The sequence below is a fragment of the Trichoderma citrinoviride genome (genome assembly GCF_003025115.1).
Source record: "Trichoderma citrinoviride strain TUCIM 6016 unplaced genomic scaffold BBK36scaffold_1, whole genome shotgun sequence".
Classification (NCBI taxonomy): Eukaryota; Fungi; Ascomycota; class Sordariomycetes; order Hypocreales; family Hypocreaceae; genus Trichoderma; species Trichoderma citrinoviride.
Genome location: NW_020194709.1, coordinates 2,161,590 through 2,180,474, shown reverse-complemented (window position 1 = coordinate 2,180,474; position 18,885 = coordinate 2,161,590). Strand labels below are relative to the sequence as shown.

The 18,885-nt window shown below is 53.8% G+C and overlaps 6 protein-coding genes and 1 non-coding gene across 7 annotated transcripts; 3 read left to right on the top strand and 4 right to left on the bottom strand.

Moving 5' to 3' along the window:
• Window positions 1–1,143: 1,143 nt before the first annotated feature.
• On the top strand, window positions 1,144–2,542 carry BBK36DRAFT_1137380 (hypothetical protein; the record flags this gene model as incomplete). The annotated part of the gene is made up of 2 exons (XM_024893151.1): window positions 1,144–1,255; window positions 1,590–2,542. 2 exons carry the CDS (start codon window positions 1,144–1,146, stop codon window positions 2,540–2,542), a joined length of 1,065 nt encoding a protein of 354 aa, XP_024754043.1.
• Window positions 2,543–3,003: 461 nt separating this feature from the next.
• Window positions 3,004–4,078, bottom strand: BBK36DRAFT_16362 (histone-fold-containing protein; the record flags this gene model as incomplete). Its single annotated transcript, XM_024897746.1, has 6 exons — window positions 3,004–3,150; window positions 3,260–3,322; window positions 3,392–3,479; window positions 3,645–3,660; window positions 3,791–3,822; window positions 3,984–4,078. The coding sequence occupies 6 exons, from the start codon at window positions 4,076–4,078 to the stop codon at window positions 3,004–3,006; spliced, it is 441 nt and encodes a 146-aa protein (XP_024754042.1).
• A 1,145-nt stretch (window positions 4,079–5,223) lies between these two features.
• Window positions 5,224–6,676, bottom strand: BBK36DRAFT_1132840 (zinc finger protein; the record flags this gene model as incomplete). The annotated part of the gene is made up of 2 exons (XM_024892042.1): window positions 6,350–6,676; window positions 5,224–6,282 (listed from the first exon to the last, which is right to left on the bottom strand). The coding sequence occupies exons 1-2, from the start codon at window positions 6,569–6,571 to the stop codon at window positions 5,224–5,226; spliced, it is 1,281 nt and encodes a 426-aa protein (XP_024754041.1). The 5' UTR covers window positions 6,572–6,676.
• Window positions 6,677–9,658: 2,982 nt separating this feature from the next.
• On the top strand, window positions 9,659–11,098 carry BBK36DRAFT_1175296 (oxidative stress survival, Svf1-like protein; the record flags this gene model as incomplete). Its single annotated transcript, XM_024895963.1, has 4 exons — window positions 9,659–9,707; window positions 9,828–10,049; window positions 10,129–10,933; window positions 10,988–11,098. The coding sequence occupies exons 1-4, from the start codon at window positions 9,685–9,687 to the stop codon at window positions 11,096–11,098; spliced, it is 1,161 nt and encodes a 386-aa protein (XP_024754040.1). The 5' UTR covers window positions 9,659–9,684.
• A 635-nt stretch (window positions 11,099–11,733) lies between these two features.
• Window positions 11,734–12,644, bottom strand: BBK36DRAFT_1175293 (hypothetical protein; the record flags this gene model as incomplete). The annotated part of the gene is made up of 2 exons (XM_024895962.1): window positions 11,734–12,127; window positions 12,200–12,644. Coding segments are annotated over 2 exons (839 nt in total), but the record flags the coding sequence as incomplete, so codon positions are not given.
• Window positions 12,645–13,555: 911 nt separating this feature from the next.
• On the top strand, window positions 13,556–13,659 carry BBK36DRAFT_t11. Its single transcript has one exon. It is a non-coding gene; the product is annotated as a tRNA-Ala (tRNA).
• Window positions 13,660–13,955: 296 nt separating this feature from the next.
• On the bottom strand, window positions 13,956–17,306 carry BBK36DRAFT_1165224 (DUF676-domain-containing protein; the record flags this gene model as incomplete). The annotated part of the gene is made up of 1 exon (XM_024894757.1): window positions 13,956–17,306. One exon carries the CDS (start codon window positions 17,304–17,306, stop codon window positions 13,956–13,958), a length of 3,351 nt encoding a protein of 1,116 aa, XP_024754038.1.
• Between the last annotated feature and the right edge of the window lie 1,579 nt (window positions 17,307–18,885).

The following is an 18,885-nucleotide window of genomic DNA, read 5'->3' as shown; positions in this document are numbered from 1 at the left end:
CATGCACTATCACAACGCGGACAGTTCAACGGGATAAGCCGCTTCGTTTGGACGCTCTGTTCTGCGATGTTGACGATCTATTTGCCGTTAGAGCTCGGCGCCGTTTGTGTGAATCTGTGCTAGCAAGCCGGTACTTTACGGTTTGCAAGCGGAGCCAAAGCAAGCAAGATATTGCATGGGCCCAGAAAGAAGCCAGGGGCCTTGTCGTGTCTCGCCTCGCCTCGACTCGCTTGGCCGTTTGCGCCTGCGCATGTACAAGGTTTTGCCCGCCTCTTACATGAGCAAAAAACGCCGTGTGTTGGTTCATTGGATTACTTTGCTAACCACTCAAAAGGTAGGGGACCAGATGGACTAGGAACAGCTAGGTTGATGGATTTTGACAGCCGTCCCGTCGCTTTCTAGTGTATGTACGGAGAAATGTTTGATGCAGATCTTGCAGATTAGAAAGAAAAGAAGGGCTGTTTCTTTTATCTATCCCCCCATACCCCCTTCCGACTCGTGCTCCTCTTTCCTCTTGAGCTTTTTCCTGCCCGTCTTTGTTCCCTCTCCTCGCTTCCATCACTCGTCTCTAACGCTCTTCTTCTCTCGGCGTTTGAGATTTCTGAAACGACCAGCCTGCATTTTTTAACCTTGTTGATCTCCTTGTATCACTTCTTTGAGCCACATACATATTACTTGCGATACCCAGGAGAGACGCCTATCACCTGCTTTGTGCATCGTCTGCTCCGTTACTCTCAGCGTTTATACCCGTTACACAAGACCATCTGCTCTGAGGATATTTCTCCCATACCTCTCCCACACTTCTCCAGATCCCCTGGAGACCTGGAGCCCCAGTCTTCACCTGATCTCCATATTTTTTTTCTAGTCTTTTCTCTTCTCACTATCTTCTTTGATCTCATATCACTTACTCCCTTGCTTGTATCAAGCTTGGTTTCCTCCCTCTTTGCATCTTTAGGTCGCCAGACTGCGGCTAAGTCAGAACGTTTCCGCGCTTCTAGAGGACCCTTTGCCGCGGTTAATATCCTTAAACACTTTTTTTCCCCGAAGGTGCCATCCGGCCGCCTTGGCTATATCAGTCGAACATATTAGAGGCAGCTGTTTATCCTGGATTAGGGAGGTGGGAATTCATTACTGCATGACACCATGGAGGAAGCTCAGCGCCTCGCCGGCATTCGCGAGCTGGATCTCGCCAATTACGGACCGGTTTCTGTGGTGGACAGAGTCAATGTCGTGCAGGGCTTGAGGACCAGTGCTGGTAAGTATTTCCCACTCTATTTCCGGTCCTTTCTTTCTTCTATCTCTCGCTTTCTGCTCTTGTTCCCCTTGAGAACATCAACGGCCAAGAACGAGGTGTATCTATACCTTGGCAGCCAGCGCAAGCAGAAATTTTCACCCCTCCCCACCATTGTTGGGCCAGCTTCCCGTGTAATTGAGCTCACGAGCTCCAAGCTCCGAGCTTTCTCTGCCAGCTTCAAGCTATGACCTCCTCACTAGTGTATCTCCCATTACAACCATCAACCTCCTCCCATTGACGAACCATTTCAAGTCCCAAATCTTCTTGTCAACGACCGTCCCACTGACTTTGACAGCGTTCTTCACATTTTTACGGGCAAATCTCGCCCTCAGCGCAACCTCGCCATCGACACCTGTGTCCTCTCACGCACCAACTCCGTACCTCGAGCCTTATTCGCACCATCAGTTCCCCATTCCGCCGTCTCCTTCGCCTCTTAGCGCTTCGACTTCCTTCTCAGACACCCGCTCCTCTGCCCATATTCAAGCCTCGGCTCCTCTCGACCCCATCGACGATGTCCCGCCTCTGTCCTTGGAGCCGCTGCTCACTTACCATGACAAAGTTGCGGGCCTAAATCTCATCGCCGACTCGATAGCGCAGATGAAACAGCGCGCTGCCCAGTCCATGGTCTTCCACCCGCTGTGCATAACCCTATTGTTCCTTACCTGGGCGGGCATTTATCGCTGGGCCTACGACCCCTCCACCGCCGACCCCAGCATGGCTCTCCTGCTCTCCTGCGGGGTAACAATGACGTATCTAACGGCGATACGCTACTTCACAGACGGCTATGTGAGCCTCGCTGAGAATCTGCGATGGTCATGGCTTGAGGGGCCCGGCAGTATTGAGGGAGATTTCATCATTGGCGCACGCTACGGCGGTGCCCTGATCGGCGTCCTGGTGCTCAGACTTGAGCCTCGCTTCTCGTCTGTGTCATCAGGCAGCGGTAGGCGCAAGAATAGGAGCAGGAGCTTGAGCTTCCGGGGCGGCAAAGGCGTCATTCGAGCGTGGACCACGCGCCTCCGGTACCGCGGCAAAGGCATCGGCCGGGATCTCCTTGATGGCGCCATACGCATTGTCAAGGACCGCTGCGGTAAGGACGCTGAGGTGGGATTTGCGCAGGAGCATGCTAACAGCACCATGCTGCTGCCGGCCATGTTCAACGGGGTGTTTCGTCGGGACGAGGTGCGAGCAGCCAAGGCGCTGGAGAAGGCGCTGGAGGAGTGGGAGTCGAGCAAGAGAAAGAAGAGGTAATGGGTCATCAGCCTTTCCCTGGAGGAGACGGAGCTGAAGGTGGGTGGGATTGAATTTAGCATGGTTTTGGATTATTTGTTGCTGCGAGATTCCTTCATTTGAGATACCCCTATAGGAACTTGTTTTTTGTTGATTTGGCTGTTATTTCTTTCCTTGCTGGCATACATATGTCAACGCTTAATACTCCTGAGAACTTTTGTTGATACATGAAGAAATGCATTCTCAATTCAATGCTGTTGATTCCTTATTCCGTAATGCAAAGTCCAGACTATTCTCATCATTCGTATCAAGTCAAATGAAATCAGAATGCCTCCAAGCACGCTAAAACAACCCTTCCGCGAACCGGGAATCAAATGGCAGGCAAACAGAGATATAGAAGACGAGAGACCAAGAGAAAGAAAGGGAAAACACAAACCCAACGAAGCTGGGAAAGGGCTTCGGGCATTACTAGATCGGGGCATCTAGAATTGCACCCTATCGGCCCTATAGGGCCTCTTGCTGGCTCGACTCCTGCTGGCATCTTGACGACGGTGAGTTTTCTGCTCAGTCCATGTATCCTGATCGAAGCCATAGAGCGTTCTGCCTCGGCGTCGGAGGCTGTGGAGAACCTGCATACGTACGAATTAGCGATTTTCTCTCTTATGAAAGACCAAAAAAACCATGGTGGTAGCAAGGAGAAAGAAGAATAGGGTGGAAGGCACGGGGTGAGAAACGTACGTCCTCCACGGTTACAGTTTTGGCATTTCGGTATTCAACGTAAGTGCAAGCATCTCGCAGCACCTATCAAGAAGGATGGTATGTCAGTGATAAATACAGAAGAGGACTCTTGGGATCCGGGCGTGTTCTTACATCTTCCAGGAATATCTTTAAAACTTTCCGCATCTCATCGTAGATGGTACCGGAGATGCGCTTAACACCACCACGACGGGCCAGGCGTCTATAAACAAAACATAAGAGAAAGCCAACAGTCAGCAGAGTTCTTCTATCAAAACCTTCGGGTTCGAAACTTTTTTTTGGCATGTCCGATTTCCCCTCTTGGTGTGATCCTCGCATGGGGAAAGAGCGCTGGCGTTGCTCGTGCAGGAAGGAAGTTCCAACTCACCGGATCGCCGGCTTCGCTATATTCACAGGTTAGCCAGGTAACTCATCCATATTCGCAAAGCACCAGCCTCATTTTGTCATTGTTTCCATCATCAGAAGCTACGAAATTGAGGCAAGATGATGGAAAGAGGGTGGGGGGAGACATACTGATACCCGTAATGGAATCTCTCAATATTTTCCTAGATTCAATCAACAACCCGTGTCAGCAAAAGTCACTTATCTCGTTTGTTATCTCATTCTAGGACACCCATCCCCCCTTCCTCCAAGATATCCGTCCGATAAATCATCGTCGTAAAGAGAAGACGAGGCAAAAAGAGGGATTTGGCAAAGAAAAACATACCGGTGCCGTGCAGTACCCAGAGTCTTGCCCCCGAGCGAAGGCCTCGCGCGCTGACTACTCCCCGGACCACCTCTATCCGGCACAGTGGGCGGCATCTTCACTCTCTCGTTTTTTCGAATCAAAAGTAATCAAGTCAAATCAAATGAGAAAAGAACAATTGAGGGACTTCCTTTCCAGAAAACAAGGCCGAATGTGTTTGTGTTTGTAATGGATATATATATGTAAATAAAGTTCTTTGGGGAAGTTGGCTGGCAGGAAAAGGAATGAAAGAGTCGAGGAGAAGCCCGTCCCGCGCGCTTGGTGAAACTTGTCGGAACTTGCTTGTTGGCCGTGACTTCTCAAAGTGAGTTGATCTTTGGGAAGGAGGCACCAACCGCCCAACATGCAGCGGGGCACGTGACTTACTGCGATAGAGGCCTTGAAATTACGGTCTCAATACTTTCAATGTTGGATTTCCTTTGTTTGTTTCCCATTCCTACAAAGTAGGGTATTGACGATATGGTAACCCGAGCTCGATAGCTGAAATTAGACGGCTGGTGGATCGTCAGGCTGAGAAGAGCTATTAAAGTGGTGGTGCATGTGGAGCATCGCCGCGGGAGATATCACGATGTTACAACAAAGACGACACGGCTGTACACAATAAACGCGGCGTAATCGACACACGGGGTCGCTAAGCATCGAAGCGCAGAATTGGCTCTAACGAGTACCTATCTTTGTTGGTAACAACAAAGTCAACTTTTTTGTTTGTTTTCGACACCAGCCTTGGCCCCCTTTTTTTGATCTTTTCCAGACGCCCTGAGGCTCCCTACTCCTCCGCCGTTCATAAGGAAACTCCATCCTGAAACTGCATTTTCGTGCAGCTTCGAGGTCCAAACGAGGGTATACCACTGCTCACTGTCTCTCACACCTGCCTCACCAACCGTGTTTGCCCGCATTAAAGCCATCCCAGGTCATCTATTAAAAGTATTGTAGGAAAATGTGGAGTATAAGCCGCACAAGGCGACAACAAAGAAAAGAATTACCGTCAAACGCCAAGACTTTTTGCTTTCGTCGTTTCGGCACCGCGAAAGAATGAGTAGATCTGATGCAGCTGGCATCAGATCGGATTTCGTACAAGGGTATTAAAATGAGCAAGATTCGTCAACATTCAGTGCACATCCGTCGTTACCACGTCCTGGGGCAAAGAGGAGAAAAAGAAATGATCGAGTCGGCAAGCATGCGAGTGAAAATCAAGAAGCATTCACGCAACGACTTCGGCGGGGGCCGCAGCACCCTCCAGTTCAGGGGCAGCCTCGTCTGCGTCCGCCGCCGCGGCTTCGGGAGCTTCTGGAGCCGGCTCTGCCTCTGATTCGGCAGTGGGCTCAACAGTGTCCTCAGCAGCCACGTCGGTGGTCGTGTCTGCAGTCGGTTCCAAGGCCTGCTCTGCAGTTGGCTCGACAGCAGGCTGCGCTGCCTCTTCCGTCGTAACTTCCGTGTGCGTTTCGGTGTGCGTTTCAACAACTGTTTCCGCAGATGCCTCTACAGCGCCATCCATGGGTAAGCCCGACGACGCCTCAATAGTTTCGGTGACGGTTTCTTCAGCAGCCACCTCTGCCATGTGAGCGTCCATCATTAGCTCCGGCGCGACAGCAACCGCGACCGCAGCCAAGGCATCGGCCGCTTCTGCTTTGACGGCCTCCTCAGAGTCGATGGTGCGAGGCTTCTTGTAGGGCCGCGAGTCAGCTTCAGACAGGGCCTCCTTCGCAGCCCGCAACTCAAGCTCCAGTTCGTCGAGACGTCGCTTGAGGTTGTTTTCTCTTCGGTGGCTGTCTTCCAGCTGAGCTCGAAGCTGATTTTCAACCTCCTTGCTTGCATCTAACTGAGCCCGCAGCTGAGTGTGCTCGACACCAGCGACTTCCTGGCCCCTGAGCGCCGCAGATGCAGCCGCCTCCTGCTGCTCGAGTTGGCTCAGACGGCCACGGAAGAGCTCGTTGATAAATTCGAGTTCTCTGACTCTGGTTTTCAGGCTGGAATTGTTGGCAATGAGCTGCTCCTGCGTCTGTGGAGACTCGAGCCCCCGGTCTCCATTCATGGGTGAGCCGGCGCGTCCCTCTCCATTGAAGCCGGCAACGCCTGCCTGGGACGGGTCGTCGACCATGAATGACGGCATTGAGTGGTTGTACATGGAGGGAGTCCCGGTCCGCGAGATGGGCGACTCGGGGCCCTCACCATTCATCTTCTGCGCTCTGCGAACGGCCTGCGCCGCAGTGTTCTCGGCGCTATTGGGGTCTGTCGCAAGGGGAAATCCGTGCTGTTGTTGCTGTGGTAGGCGCCGTGGTCAGAAACAGAAACCCATGGGCTGGAAATGCGTCGAGCGTGGCACTCACCTTTCTCTTAGGAGCAAGGTCCGGTCGCATCGTCTTAACGCGGTTTCGGCTCTTGATAACGTCCGTCTTGAGAGATATCGGTCGTGGTCGTCCATGCAGCTTGAGGAAAAGTCCGCACGCATTGCACAGGACAGATCCAAACTCGTCGCGACGCCATAGCGGCGTTGTCGACGTTCCGCAGTTTTGGCAGACGGGCTGCGCAGAAGCATTAGTTGCCATCATGTTGCCGGCTAGTACTGGATGATTTGGGGAATGCGATTAGGGAATCGATTAGGGAGAAAGGCCGATAAATATTATCATGATCGATAAGGATGACGGAACAGAGGAAAAAAAACTTGGCCCCGGTCGACCGATAAGACCAAGATAGACCTGGGCAGAAGTTGGTGGGGCTTGCCGGTTTAGGCTTAGGAGTGAAGATTCTTGCGATAAGGCACGTGATTTGCGATTATGATATGAGATAAGATGTAAAAGTTGGAATATGCCGGCTCTAATTGGCCCGCTGCCGCATCGGCAGTTCTGGTGTTGGCGGCGCAACAAGAGCAGCGACAACTTGGTCGACGGGAGAGGGATAACAGAGGAAGGGGGAAACAGAGGGCGATAGGAAACCAAACATGGACATACCATATTGCCGTTTGTGCCGCCACTGGTGGCCGCAGGAGAGACGCCATGATACATCTGCTGTGGCTGAGGAATTGGAGGTGCCCTAGGTAGTGGACGCGAGGAGTCAGTCCCAATTATCTTGTGATCCAGTGCTCGAGATGCCAAACCAGCCACCAGCGTGTCACAACAACAGAGGGCATTGTATGGACGCATGCTCTCAAATTCGGATGCAGGTGCAATACCTTTGCTGTGGAGCTTCAGCCGTCGCGTTGCTTGCTGCAAGGGAGGCAATGCCGGGCAACTGCTGCACATTGGCAGATGCAGAAGTAGACGTCGAGCTTGGTCGAGAGATGGGCTCGATCGGTGGCGGCGGCAGGACTTGAGCTTCTTCCATACTGGCTAGGGATTCGGCAGGGCGTGCAGGAGCGTAGATGAGGGCCAACAAGGCAGTGAGCGAGTCTGAACGGTCGCCAGCGTGAAGAGCGTTGATCGAAGCCGGGAGTGAAGCTGTTCCCGTTAATCGTCCAAGGGTGGTTGCTGTTTTTTTCAGGAGAAATCGAGCACCAGCCACAAGATCGCGGGATCGCAGATTTCGTCTCGCGCTATGATGATGTAAGGATAAGGCGCTGGGCGTGGCGGAGTTGCGGCAGATTGAGGCTAGACCGCGGCACGGGAAGCGTGGGGGAAAGAGAAAGAGAGAAAAGGGAAAAAGAGGAAAAAGCAGTAAAGGGCCTGGAGGCGTATCGCGATGTAATTATTGTTCCCCCTTGGGAAATGCAAGTGGGAGGGAAGGTACGGAGTACAGAGTACACGCAGCAGGAAGTCCGGATACGAGTGGTAAGAATCCTGGGAAGGCACGCGCTCGAGGGAGGGGCTCGGTAGGACCACACCTGAACTGGCCCAACTGAGCGTGCAAGCGCAAAAGGTACCTCGCCGATGCAGCAGGAGCTGTACAGCCTGGGTACTGGTACTTATAGCGCGCGTTGAGCCCGCCAGGCAGAGGCGCTTTTTGGCTGTCGGGCGCGGCGTGTGCGCTGTACAGTGACAGAGCTGCGTTGGCCAGAGCCCGAATTCACGCTGAAGTGATGCCTGGCTGCGGCCGCGGCAGGCGCTGATTGGCCAGGACGGGCATGAAGAACCGCAGACTTAATTTAAACAAGACTCACCAGCAGCCTTATGATTCCTCGTCAGCCTGAGCATTGTATCCCAATCTTGATCTGTGTCCCACTCCAAGACGACCTTGCAGCGACCGTTGTTGTTGCTGTTGTTGATGACAAGATGACAACAAGTCCACGGTGAATGACCACGCCCTCGACAACGACCTTGACAGCAATCACGACCACGGTGTTGACAACGACAACGACAGCGGGCAGCGACAACAGCATCGACAGCATCGACCACGACCGCGCCTGTCCGGGATCGTGATTTGGCCGCTGCTCTTGCCCTCCTGCCAGATATCTAGCCGTGCCACGATAGAGCGCGCATGTCCGGGAGAGGGGAGCCAGGAGAGGGGTCGAGCTGATAGACACGGCGCCGGCGAGCCTGTAGCATCGCCAAACTCGATGTAGGTACGTCTGATGAGTGTCGCTGCATGCAGATGACAGTCGTGGATGCATGTCATTGGCACTTGATCAGCTCCATATTTGCCAGTGCCCCTCCAACGGCGGCAAGCGAGAGTGAGGGGTTTGCTGTTGCTCTTTTGTGAAGCTCGCCTTGGGGGTCTTACGAGTCCGAGACGAGATGAAGGACGCTGATGGTGGATTTCTGTGTCTAACGAAGCTTTATAATGACATTGATGAGGTGAACCTGTGCCGGCTAGGCGATAAGAGCTGCGTCGATAACGCGTATCTGCCCACTACTGGCAGGTACGGGTAGTAATCGCAGCTTGCACAACCGTGGATCTGGTTGGACGCTGCTGCTTCTCTATGGTTTCGGGTCAAACGTAATAAGCTGGCAGCAACTAAATCAAGCCGACGTGCATTCTGTTCACTTACTGGGCCGCAAGTGCCGGCGGAATTGGAACCCGATGCAATCACGTCCTTCCATCGCATATCAGAGTTCTGATATCACAACTCCGACTGGGTAACGCTGTCCAGATGCCAGTTGGAGGTCAAGCGGTTTACCTGCCAATGACAGGGCCCGGCAGCTGCTATTAGGCAGAACTAAGGCTCCGATCTGTCATGATCGCCCCCATAGGCTGAAAAGCAATGGCGTACCAGGTCTCTCTCGTACAGCAACACACCTCCGATTCGTCTTTGTTGGGCTTCTCTTCGAAAAGGCCAGCAAGGTACGGAGTACTTCACATTACCTCACATGTGGCCATCAAGCCACAACCCCTTTGCCATCGACCCACCCGGCAATTTCTGCGTAGTGCCTAAGCCACAGGCCCTCTTCAGCGTCATTAGCACCTCATCGCAGGTGCTCTAGCACAGCTGCCCCTCCAGCTTCAGCGGTGTGCGCCGCTGTAGACGCCCAACCGCAGCGGACGGTTGCAGGTGCCGTGCTCCAAACTGGAACCTTGAAGGTTGTAGCCACCTTCGGCTGGGTGACCTTGGCTGAGCTTGAATTTAGCGGACCAGCAGCTTAGCACGCATGTACCTCGCAACCGTCCGGCAAGGCAGGATCAGTTCTCCATCTTCCATCTCAACCTCCAACGTCTCTTCTCTCTCGACCTTCAACACCGCCGCCTGTCATCTTCCAGATCCCATCGTTGTTTGATACTCGTTTCCGCCAAAATGTTCAACTGGGCAAAGCAGCAGTAAGTATCAAACTGTCAGAGAGCACAGGCCCCGCCATTCCTCCCCCTTGTCCGCCCCTCCAAGGGTCTGCCCAAAAAATCGAACGACGGCATTGCTAACGAAAAGCTGTGATGCTTTAGGCTGGCCAACGTCGCCGGCACCCAAGAGCCCATCTATGGCCCGACTGCCATCAAGACCGTGGCCCAGGAGGCCAAGGAGACGGGAACTCCTTACACCGAGTTGACCAGAGCCGACCACAAGTGGCTGGCGATGGACTCGACATGTGTCGAGAACCAAGTCTTTTACATCTTCGCCGAGGACGGCACCATTGCCCTTTGCCAGGTCATCTATAGCAACGTCGCGTATGAGACACCCATCTACAGCCCAATTACACGATTTTCAATACCCAACCCAGCTGACTCTTGTCCTTTCGTTTTCCAGCGGCCTTAAGGTAACCTGCCAGTTCAATACCAAGATCTTCTCCCGTGATCCGGCGAAGCCGCACCTCTGGTGCTCGAACCCCCTCAGCAACGTCGGCTTCAGCGAGGACAAGACATCCTTCTACGCCGATGACTGCGCCGTCGAGCTGTCCGAGGACGGCAACTCATACACGATCAAGAGCATGAATGACGAGCGGGCCCTTGTCAACGTCAAGATCACCAAGACCGCGCCCGGCTTCCATGCCGGCAAGACGGGCACCTCGCTGTATGGCACAGATCTCAAGAACCCTTGGGGCTCGATGCGTCACGCATTCTGGCCACGCTGTGCGGCCGAGGGCACCATTACCACCAAGGACGGCCCCGTGGACCTCAAGGGCAAGGCCATCTACATCTACGCTCTACAGGGCATGAAGCCGCACCACGCCGCCGCGCGGTGGAACTTTGCCAACTTCCAGGGCCCGAACCACACTGCCATCATGATGGAGTTTGTCACTCCTCCATCCTATGGCAACACCACGGTCAACGTCGGCGCCCTCGTCAAGGACGGGGAACTGATTGGCGTCAGCACCGAGAACAACAAGGCCACGCACAAGGCCACCAAGAAGGACACCACCAGCGACTGGCCCGAACCCACACAGGTGCAATTCGACTGGTCCGTGACCAGCAAGGACGGCAAGCCTGTGACGGCCACCATCGATGCTGCCCTGGGCGAGCGGGTCGACAGGGTTGACGTCATGGCCGAGGTGCCCGGATTCGTCAAGACGATCGTGGCAGCGGCCGCCGGAACGAAGCCCTACATTTACCAGGTGTGTACAACCTCACTGATCCGTCATATTGGCGAAGCTAATTGTATTTCGCAGTACGCTCCCAAGGCTACCTTGAAGCTCAAGGTTGGCGACGAGGAGATTAGCGAGGATGGCCAGCTCTTCACGGAGGCCACTTTCATCTCTGACCTCGCTGCTTCTGGCTAAGCATATTGCATGGGCATTGTTTTGTAAAGGTTATGGGTATTTTGCAAAGAACAAGAGTGTGAATTATTGAGACACGTTTGGCTACAACCTAATCTAAACTGGCGTTGGAGAGGGCTTCAATACAACTACTAATCGCTCGTTTTTTCTTCTTTGATACTGCTCAATGCGTAAGCAACTGGGATGTGTTTTGATACATCCGAAGAGAACTGAGCCTGTGTAATGTGCAGCCAGATTGTTTTGGTAATCTAGTTAATCAATTCAGGCATCTTCTTTTTACTCGCGACCTTGAGTTTGGATGGACAACATGGCAGCAACTCTCCAGTACGGAGTAATTGAGAATTTGTAAAGTAGAGTGTGTTTCCCCTCTGGTAAGTAAAAGTAGGTAGGTAGAGAAGAGAACATGTCGTTAGATGGAGATTTTGTATAGCCCAACACCCTCTCCGCTGCCAGTCTATCCGATCCAGTGTATATGATAAAACACCCCTCTGCCTCTTTCGATACCGTTATGTAGACGTGAACCCAAAATATTCAATCCATTGTTCATGAAAGCCCGCCCATTGACATTTTTTCTTTGTTTTGGTCATTGACTCATCAGCATTATCATTCTTCCTCTCCGTCACAACCCCTTCTTCAGTTCATGACTGCTTATCCTTCTTGTCCTGTTCGACAGCCGACGTCTTTTCGGCTTGTTGCGTCTGCGTCTGCTGCTCCTGCTCCTGCTCCTGCTCCTTTCCCAAAGCCCGCTCAACCTGCCATATCGCCCTCTCGAGCTCGATCTCGACGGCGGGCAGGTCCAGCGTCGATGAGAAGTCGCGGATCTGCTTCTGGGTGATGAGCATCTGCTCCTTGCCCGAGGGCTCAACGTCCGGGTCCTGGCCGTCGCGCGTGTAGAGCTGGTCGAGCTCCTTAGAGGGGGCGAGCTGGAGGAGCTTGTTCTGAAGGAGCCACTGGATGTGTTTGCCGCCATTGATGGCGCGCCAGTGGGACCAGGCGCGGTAGACGAGGTAGAAGAAGGGGAGGTTGGGGACTCTTTTTGTTTGCGCTCTCTGTTAGTTTTGTGTCTCTTCTCTCTTTCTCATTTGGCTTTGTTGTATCACTTACAGAGGAACCAGCCCCAACGGCGCCGTAATGGGCATCCCCACAAAGCACCACAGCAGCCTCTGCCGATGCAGCGCCTGCCTCTCCGTCGCCAGCCGCCTCACCACGCCCTCGGCCTTGTGCTCGGGGATGGCCGCGGGCGGGAAGACGAGCTGGACGGGGTCGCGGCCGCGCAGCTCGTCCTCGCGGCGCCGGGCCGACAGCGGCGGCACCGACTTGAGCCCCCACTCCTCAAAGGGGATGCGCCGGAAGGCGTGGTTGCCGTAGTCGACGACCTTGCGCTGCCAGCCGCGCTCCATCTTCTCCCACTGCGCCCACTTGCGCGCGGCGAAGGCGGCGCCGCGGTCGATGAGGGAGCCGTCGTGGGCGGCGGTGCTGCCGGTGTTGACGCGGTGAGCGTAGAGGAGGGTGCGCCTCGTGGAGACGGGGAGGAGGTAGAGCCTCATTGCTTCGGTTCGGATTGGGGGTATCTTGTTGTGTGAGAAGGTGTAGTGTTGAAGAAGAAGTGGTATCAAATGTGCCCTCTGAAGTTGGTAGGCAGCTAAGCTTGGATCTTGCTAGCAGCTGAAGACGTCACAAGCGGGTCAAAACGCTGCGCCGCAAGAGACCGTCGAGCCCATTGACTACTTTGAAACAAGAGGAAACTGATTGCACGAGATCAGAGAATAAATGTCAGCTTGAAGACAAGAGAATTAAACAGTTAAAAGGGAGACGAAGCAGTGGGCGAAGGCGAAGGAACAGAAAGAATCGAAACGCTGCTACGATATTCTTTCTGCAAGCTCTCTGTGATGCATTGAGGGAAGGAAGAAAAACCAAGAAGCTAAACTCAATTCGGGAGCTTAGTCCTGGGAAGGAGGGAGCCAGACAGCGCAGGCCAAACAGTGACGCACATGGGCATCATGGGAGAAGTCTGGAAGAAATGCATTGGGCTGATTGGAGGGTTAGGAAATTGGCAAGGTTGACTTGATTTTGTCATAGATGGGGAACAGTGAAATCAGGTAACTGAGTCTATCTCGGTCGTATATTCAGTGGAGCTTAAGTGGCGGATAGAACCACAACTCTGAAAACAATAACACCAGATAAAACATTACCGGCAAGAGAAAGAAACGTCACAACAACACAGTTTACTTCATCTAGCCACCCGTTTCCCAAAATATCTCGATGCTGAGCAATTCAAATACTTCACCAACGCACATACCACCGTGCTTCTTCTCATTATTCTGAACCACTCCTCCACCTCAACGCCATGCCCATATCCAACCGACCTACCCTATTTCGACTTCCAAATCATGGCTCAACTCGCTCGCCCGTCAGAATCCTCATGTAGCCAATTTGCGCCCTGTCTCTCCATCAGCAAATGGGCGGATGGTTTAGTGGTATAATTTTCCCTTAGCATAGTGCGACCTCATAAGTTGCCACTACCCGCATGGGAAAGGTCCGGGGTTCGATTCCCCGTTCGTCCATCGTTGTCTTTTTTTTTGTCCATTTTTGCAGTTTACCTACCACGCCTCACCTTGATATCTCAGTGACACTCAAGTAGAGCAATTCAACCCAAACCCAAGTGCATTTTTTTTTTCATACATTTCAATGCTGCCTGTTTAATCTCTACCGTCTACTATACCCATAGAACCCACAGTATACTCCGTATGTATGCCATGTATATCATGTCTCAAAGGAAGGTAACATTTCGCTTGAAACCCACAACGCTCACACAACTCATACAATAAAACTGAAACAGTGCCACACTCTTCATTCACATTCACGCAGTTTCTCCAGGCCCTGCCGGTTTCAGCATTGCCGGCTTCGGCATTGTCGGCGTTGTCGGTGTCGTCGGCGTCGTCGGACTTTTGCTTCTCGACTTCATAGCCCCCTTGCCCACAATCTTCTCTGTCCAGTTCCACGACGAAGGACTCAGTCTCCCTCCACTCTCCTTTGCCTTCTCCAATTTCTTGTCACCGGCTAGATCGTTCATAAAGTCGGCATCGTCCTCGTTCTCGCTGCTCGCCCAGTCCCGTTCGCTCCACGACATCGAATCGCCCCTATCTCCTTGATGGGGGTGATTTTGTATAGAAGACCGATCAGTGTCTTGGGTCTTCGGCAGGTCAGGCACCTCGTCGAGCGCCTCCCGCGCCTCACTCGCATTTGTCGGCTCCGGCATAAGACCCCGAGCTTGCCGCATAGACACTGTCTTGGTTTCTCGGCCGTCTGCCCCAGGAGGTTGGCCAATATCCAGAGCCCGCTCGCCCATATGCTCGTCCTCGGTGCGCATTCGGGAAACAGCCGAGTCGCTGAAATGCGCATCAACCAAATGCTTGATGACTGGCCAGCCATAAGCGTTGGGGAACATGCGCCGGACGAATATGTTGTTGTGGGCATCCGGCTCCAGCTTGACAAGCACCTTCCGCCACGATAGATCCTTGTGGTATCCGCGCGAAATCTTCTCCTCAACACGCATGGCCGAGCCGTCAACAATTTCATTGGGCTGCTTCTCGGGGCCCGTGTTGGCCGTGTCGTCGTAATCCTTGACCGAGGCGGCCATCGAATCCTCATGGTTGATCTCTGCATGCGGCGTCGAAGCACCACTGCCGTTTGGGGAATGCAGCGACGAAGATGAAGACTTGATCCTCATCTTACTCAGTGTTGAGGTCCGCTTCTTCAGGGGCGGTGGTGGAATGTCCGATGGATGATACACTCGGTCGTGAAAGATTGTTCGCGCCCGCTTCGACGGATCAATGAGCCACTCAACATCCGGAATCTTGGGATTAAGAAGGTCGCCCGCGGATTCGAAGAATGTCGTCTTTGGGGGCGCCCTCACCGGATCATTCTCAAACTCAAGCCCTGCCGTAGCCTTGCCCGATCGCTTGCCCGTGTCCGACGAGTCGGTGCTATCAGCCGTGCTGGAGGCATCTCCGCCGTTCTTGAGGGTCTGGCTCCTACGCAAGATCCGCTTCTGCTTCTCCGTCACGGCCTGCTCTTTCGGGGGGTCGTTACTCCTAAAGAAGTTGAAGATTCCTGTGAGTGGAGTGTGAAGCGGATTGCTCTCTCCCGGGCTTTCCAGTGGTTGCTCTTCGGTGTATACCGCTGGGGCTGATGAGCGGAGACTGGCCCGGTCGTCTTCAGCGATGGCATCATTGGAAGGCTGTGGTACTTGGTGGCTGTTGCTGTTGCTGCTCTCACCATTAGGAGTCGTCGTTCCCGAGTCTGTCTCGATGTCGTCTGGGGGAATCTGCAGCTTTGACCGTGAGGATACCATGTTGGCCCCCGTGAGCTCCGCCCATCCAAAGCCCACCACTGTCTCCACGAGACCAGCGTCTCGCCTTGCCTTGTTGACACGTCCGAGGCCTTGCCAGTCCAAGAATAGCAAGCAGCTGGTACGCAGCGGAACGATGCCATCATTCACCACGTTGGAATAGACCGTCCGGTTCCGGAACTTCTTGAGAGCAATGTGCGCCGGCCCCGTGGGCAGGATGCGCAACAGAGGCTTGGACTCGGGCTGTGATTCTCCGTAGACCTTTTTGTGAGCAGACTCCCCGAGATTGCTCACTATGGCGCCCCAGCCGCTGCGTGCAATCGTCGGAGCTCTCCATGTAAGGCCTAAATCTTGCCCTGTCCTTCCCACGAGGCCAAAATCGAGCGCAAACTTGACGTAGAGTGGGTTCTCGTTGCTCAGGCCTAGAAAAGGAGTAGCCAGAGCGATAAAGTTTATGGGCCGTATAAGGTCGAAGAATCGCGGCGAATGTTTCTGTATGTAGGCAATAGCGTACGTTTGGACCAGTCCACCCAGCGAATGTGCGACGAAGCTGATGCTCGTGACCTTGTAAGGCCTCTGAATCTTGGTGTGGTCGTGCGCTCCCTCCGAGTCGGCCTCCTTCATGATGGTGCTGTTCTTATGGGCTTTCACCAGCTCATGCGCCGCCTGATCGCCGAGCCCGTGCGTGAACCCTTCGAGCGCGCCTTTTCCTCCTATCGGCAAGAAGGGCTGATCCGGATATGTCATGGAGAGGACATACCTCGCCAGCCTCTTGCCGAGATACTTGATACCCTTTTCCGTTTTGGTGGCGTTCCCAGAGTATCCTCGCACAATGACCTCTTCTTCGTCATCCTCGTCCTCCTCGTCGCTCCCTGCTGATGAAGACGATCCGTCTTTGGTCTTATTGTCGTTGTTGGCCTCAGCTTCTGCACGGTCTTTGGCTCGTCTCGCCTTTCTATCAATCTTTGCCTGCCTCGCAGCCGCATCGATGCTCTCCTTCATGAATAACATATCGGCGCCTAAATTGCTATGTAGGCCATGCGTTAAGATGACGAGGTGGACCTTCTTCTGCTTCCGTTGATTAGGTTTCCTTTCCTCGGTCTCCGGATCGCCCGTCTTGACCATGCTCTCGACAGGCTTGTCGGCACCGGAAGCGTCGTCGACTCTCTTATCGCCAGCATCGTCCCATTGCGGTAGCCGGGGCGTGTTCCATAGCGTCCCCGTATCCTCCACCTTGACGTGTATCGCCCGCGAGAAGACCCCGCGAGGCTGCCCCGGATGATGCCCGTCCTTGGCCCCGATGCTCTGCTGATGGTCCACCAGCTTCCCCGGCTGCGGTACCTGGGCTTGACCACCGACAACGGGCAGCGAGGAGCCCAGGCTCAGCGACTTTTGCTCTCTCGCCACGAGAAGCTCGTACCCCACGGCCGCGGACGTCGAGAAGATGACCTGCGAAGAGATCTCAATGATCCAGCTGACGTTCTCGGAATCGTGCTCTGGTCCCTTGCCAAACGTGCCGTGGCTGCCCGTGCCCGCGGCCTGTCGAATGTCGTCCGGCACGATCAGCTCGCACTCCCACGTCCCGCCGGCCTTGAGCATGGGCTCGAACTCGGGCACACCATAGCGGCGCGGGCTGGGGAACTTCTCGTTGGGGTTGAACTTTGCGGGATACGCCGCCACGCTCAGCGTATAGGGGCCGTGGACAAACGCCGCTCGCAGGGCGATGTTGGACGTGTTCCGAATGCGCACGAACAGCTGCTCCGGCGACGGCAGGATGCGGTCCTGCGAGGGCGTGTACGTCACCGTGTAGCGCACGACCTCGCCAATCTTGACGCTGCCCGTCTGGTGGAGGAGGAGCATCTTTCCGGATGCTCTGCCGTTCTTCGCTATCCGGCCGCCTCTGTAGCCCCGCCTAGTCTTATACGGTTGTTCTCTGTCAGCACCTTGGATGTGTTTCGTTCGTTCCGCTCGACTCGTGCAATCGTGGGGTCCGGTTTGTCAATGCAGCGATGAGGATGCGAGGATCGCGAGACCGTTGCCTGCAGTGAGTTTCGAAGTGTCCGGCTATGAAAGAGAAATAGTAGATGAAATTAAAGGAGAAACAGATATGAGCAGCGGCTCCGACGACAGGTATGGAGAAAGGTAGGTAGAGCCTCGAATCAAAGACGCATTAAACGTCCAGTCCTCTAGCCTGGTATCCGATGCGAACCGATATGATCATGCGCGGGCAGACAGAGACGGGCCGCACGCTCATTTCAAGGTTAATTTAAACACGTGCTGGGGTGCAAAGGGTTGAAGGGAGTTCAAGGAAGAATGGAAGAAGCGAAGAAAGAAAAGGGAATTGGTTTGTAGGTCGGTGGGCTTGGTTTAGTCGTTGCAAGCAAGGTTGGACGGTGGCGTAACTGGAGCCGGTACTTTGCATTGAAGGTTTGCTGAAGAGAAATTGGCACGTCAAGGCAGGGAGACAAGTGGTACAGAGTACGGGGCACATTTGCACTCCGGACCAAGTGCGCAGTAACCCGCCACTCCTTTAAGCTTGTTCTAATTCGCTGCGATTCACGATGCAGCTGCTAAAAGGCCACGCGCCCGTCTGCTCCCCATTTCCCATTTTCCAGTCCCAGACGTTTGATACTTATCGAGTCCCGTCCCTACGGATCTGTCGGGAAGCCCAATTCTGTCGTTTGGATCACTGGCTGCAAGGCTCCGGAATATGACGCTACCTTGCCTTGCCTGTAAGACGGCGCCGTTGAGCTCCCCCAAGTCCCCATCAAAAGGGATCTGCGATACGCTTCTGCCGTCATCGAAACACGCAGCAGTCTGACATCTTTTCAACGTTCCATGTTATCCTCTTAAAATCTCCCAGGATTTTAGCGTGCCAGAAAACGCCTCTGTTCCTCTGCTCCTTTGTTCCTTTTTAGCCACCCACGCCCTGAAAGGGTATTCGGGGCAAGCCACACGCCAATACAAGTCCCTCTCGCTCGAGTCTCTGTTCGTTGATTCCTTGGGGAGGGCGGTGTGTGGCGTCACGCGACCTGACCGTTTTGGGTTCTGATTTGGCATGTGAAATGGACAGGATACGCGAGGTAAAGTACGATGTAGACTTCCTTGCACTTCATGCGGACTTCGTATATCAAAATGAAGCTTTCCAACAGGGGATCTGGTTTGAGCATTGGGCTTCTGGAATGTTGCTTCTATAAGAAGTCTACCTGGTTCCTAGAACAAGAAGTGGAGGTCTCCTATCCGATTTCCATCATTGTCCCACATGGCTTGGACGAGGAGGCAAACGGAAAGAAAATAACCCTACGGTGTTGTCTTTGACATGGCATCATGTCCTAGACATAATGAAAGAGAAAGCCCCTTGACAAGTGGTAATATCCTATACAGTCATCGAAGTTCACAGAGAATCGCCCAAGGATGCAGCAACTTGATGTCATTCTTA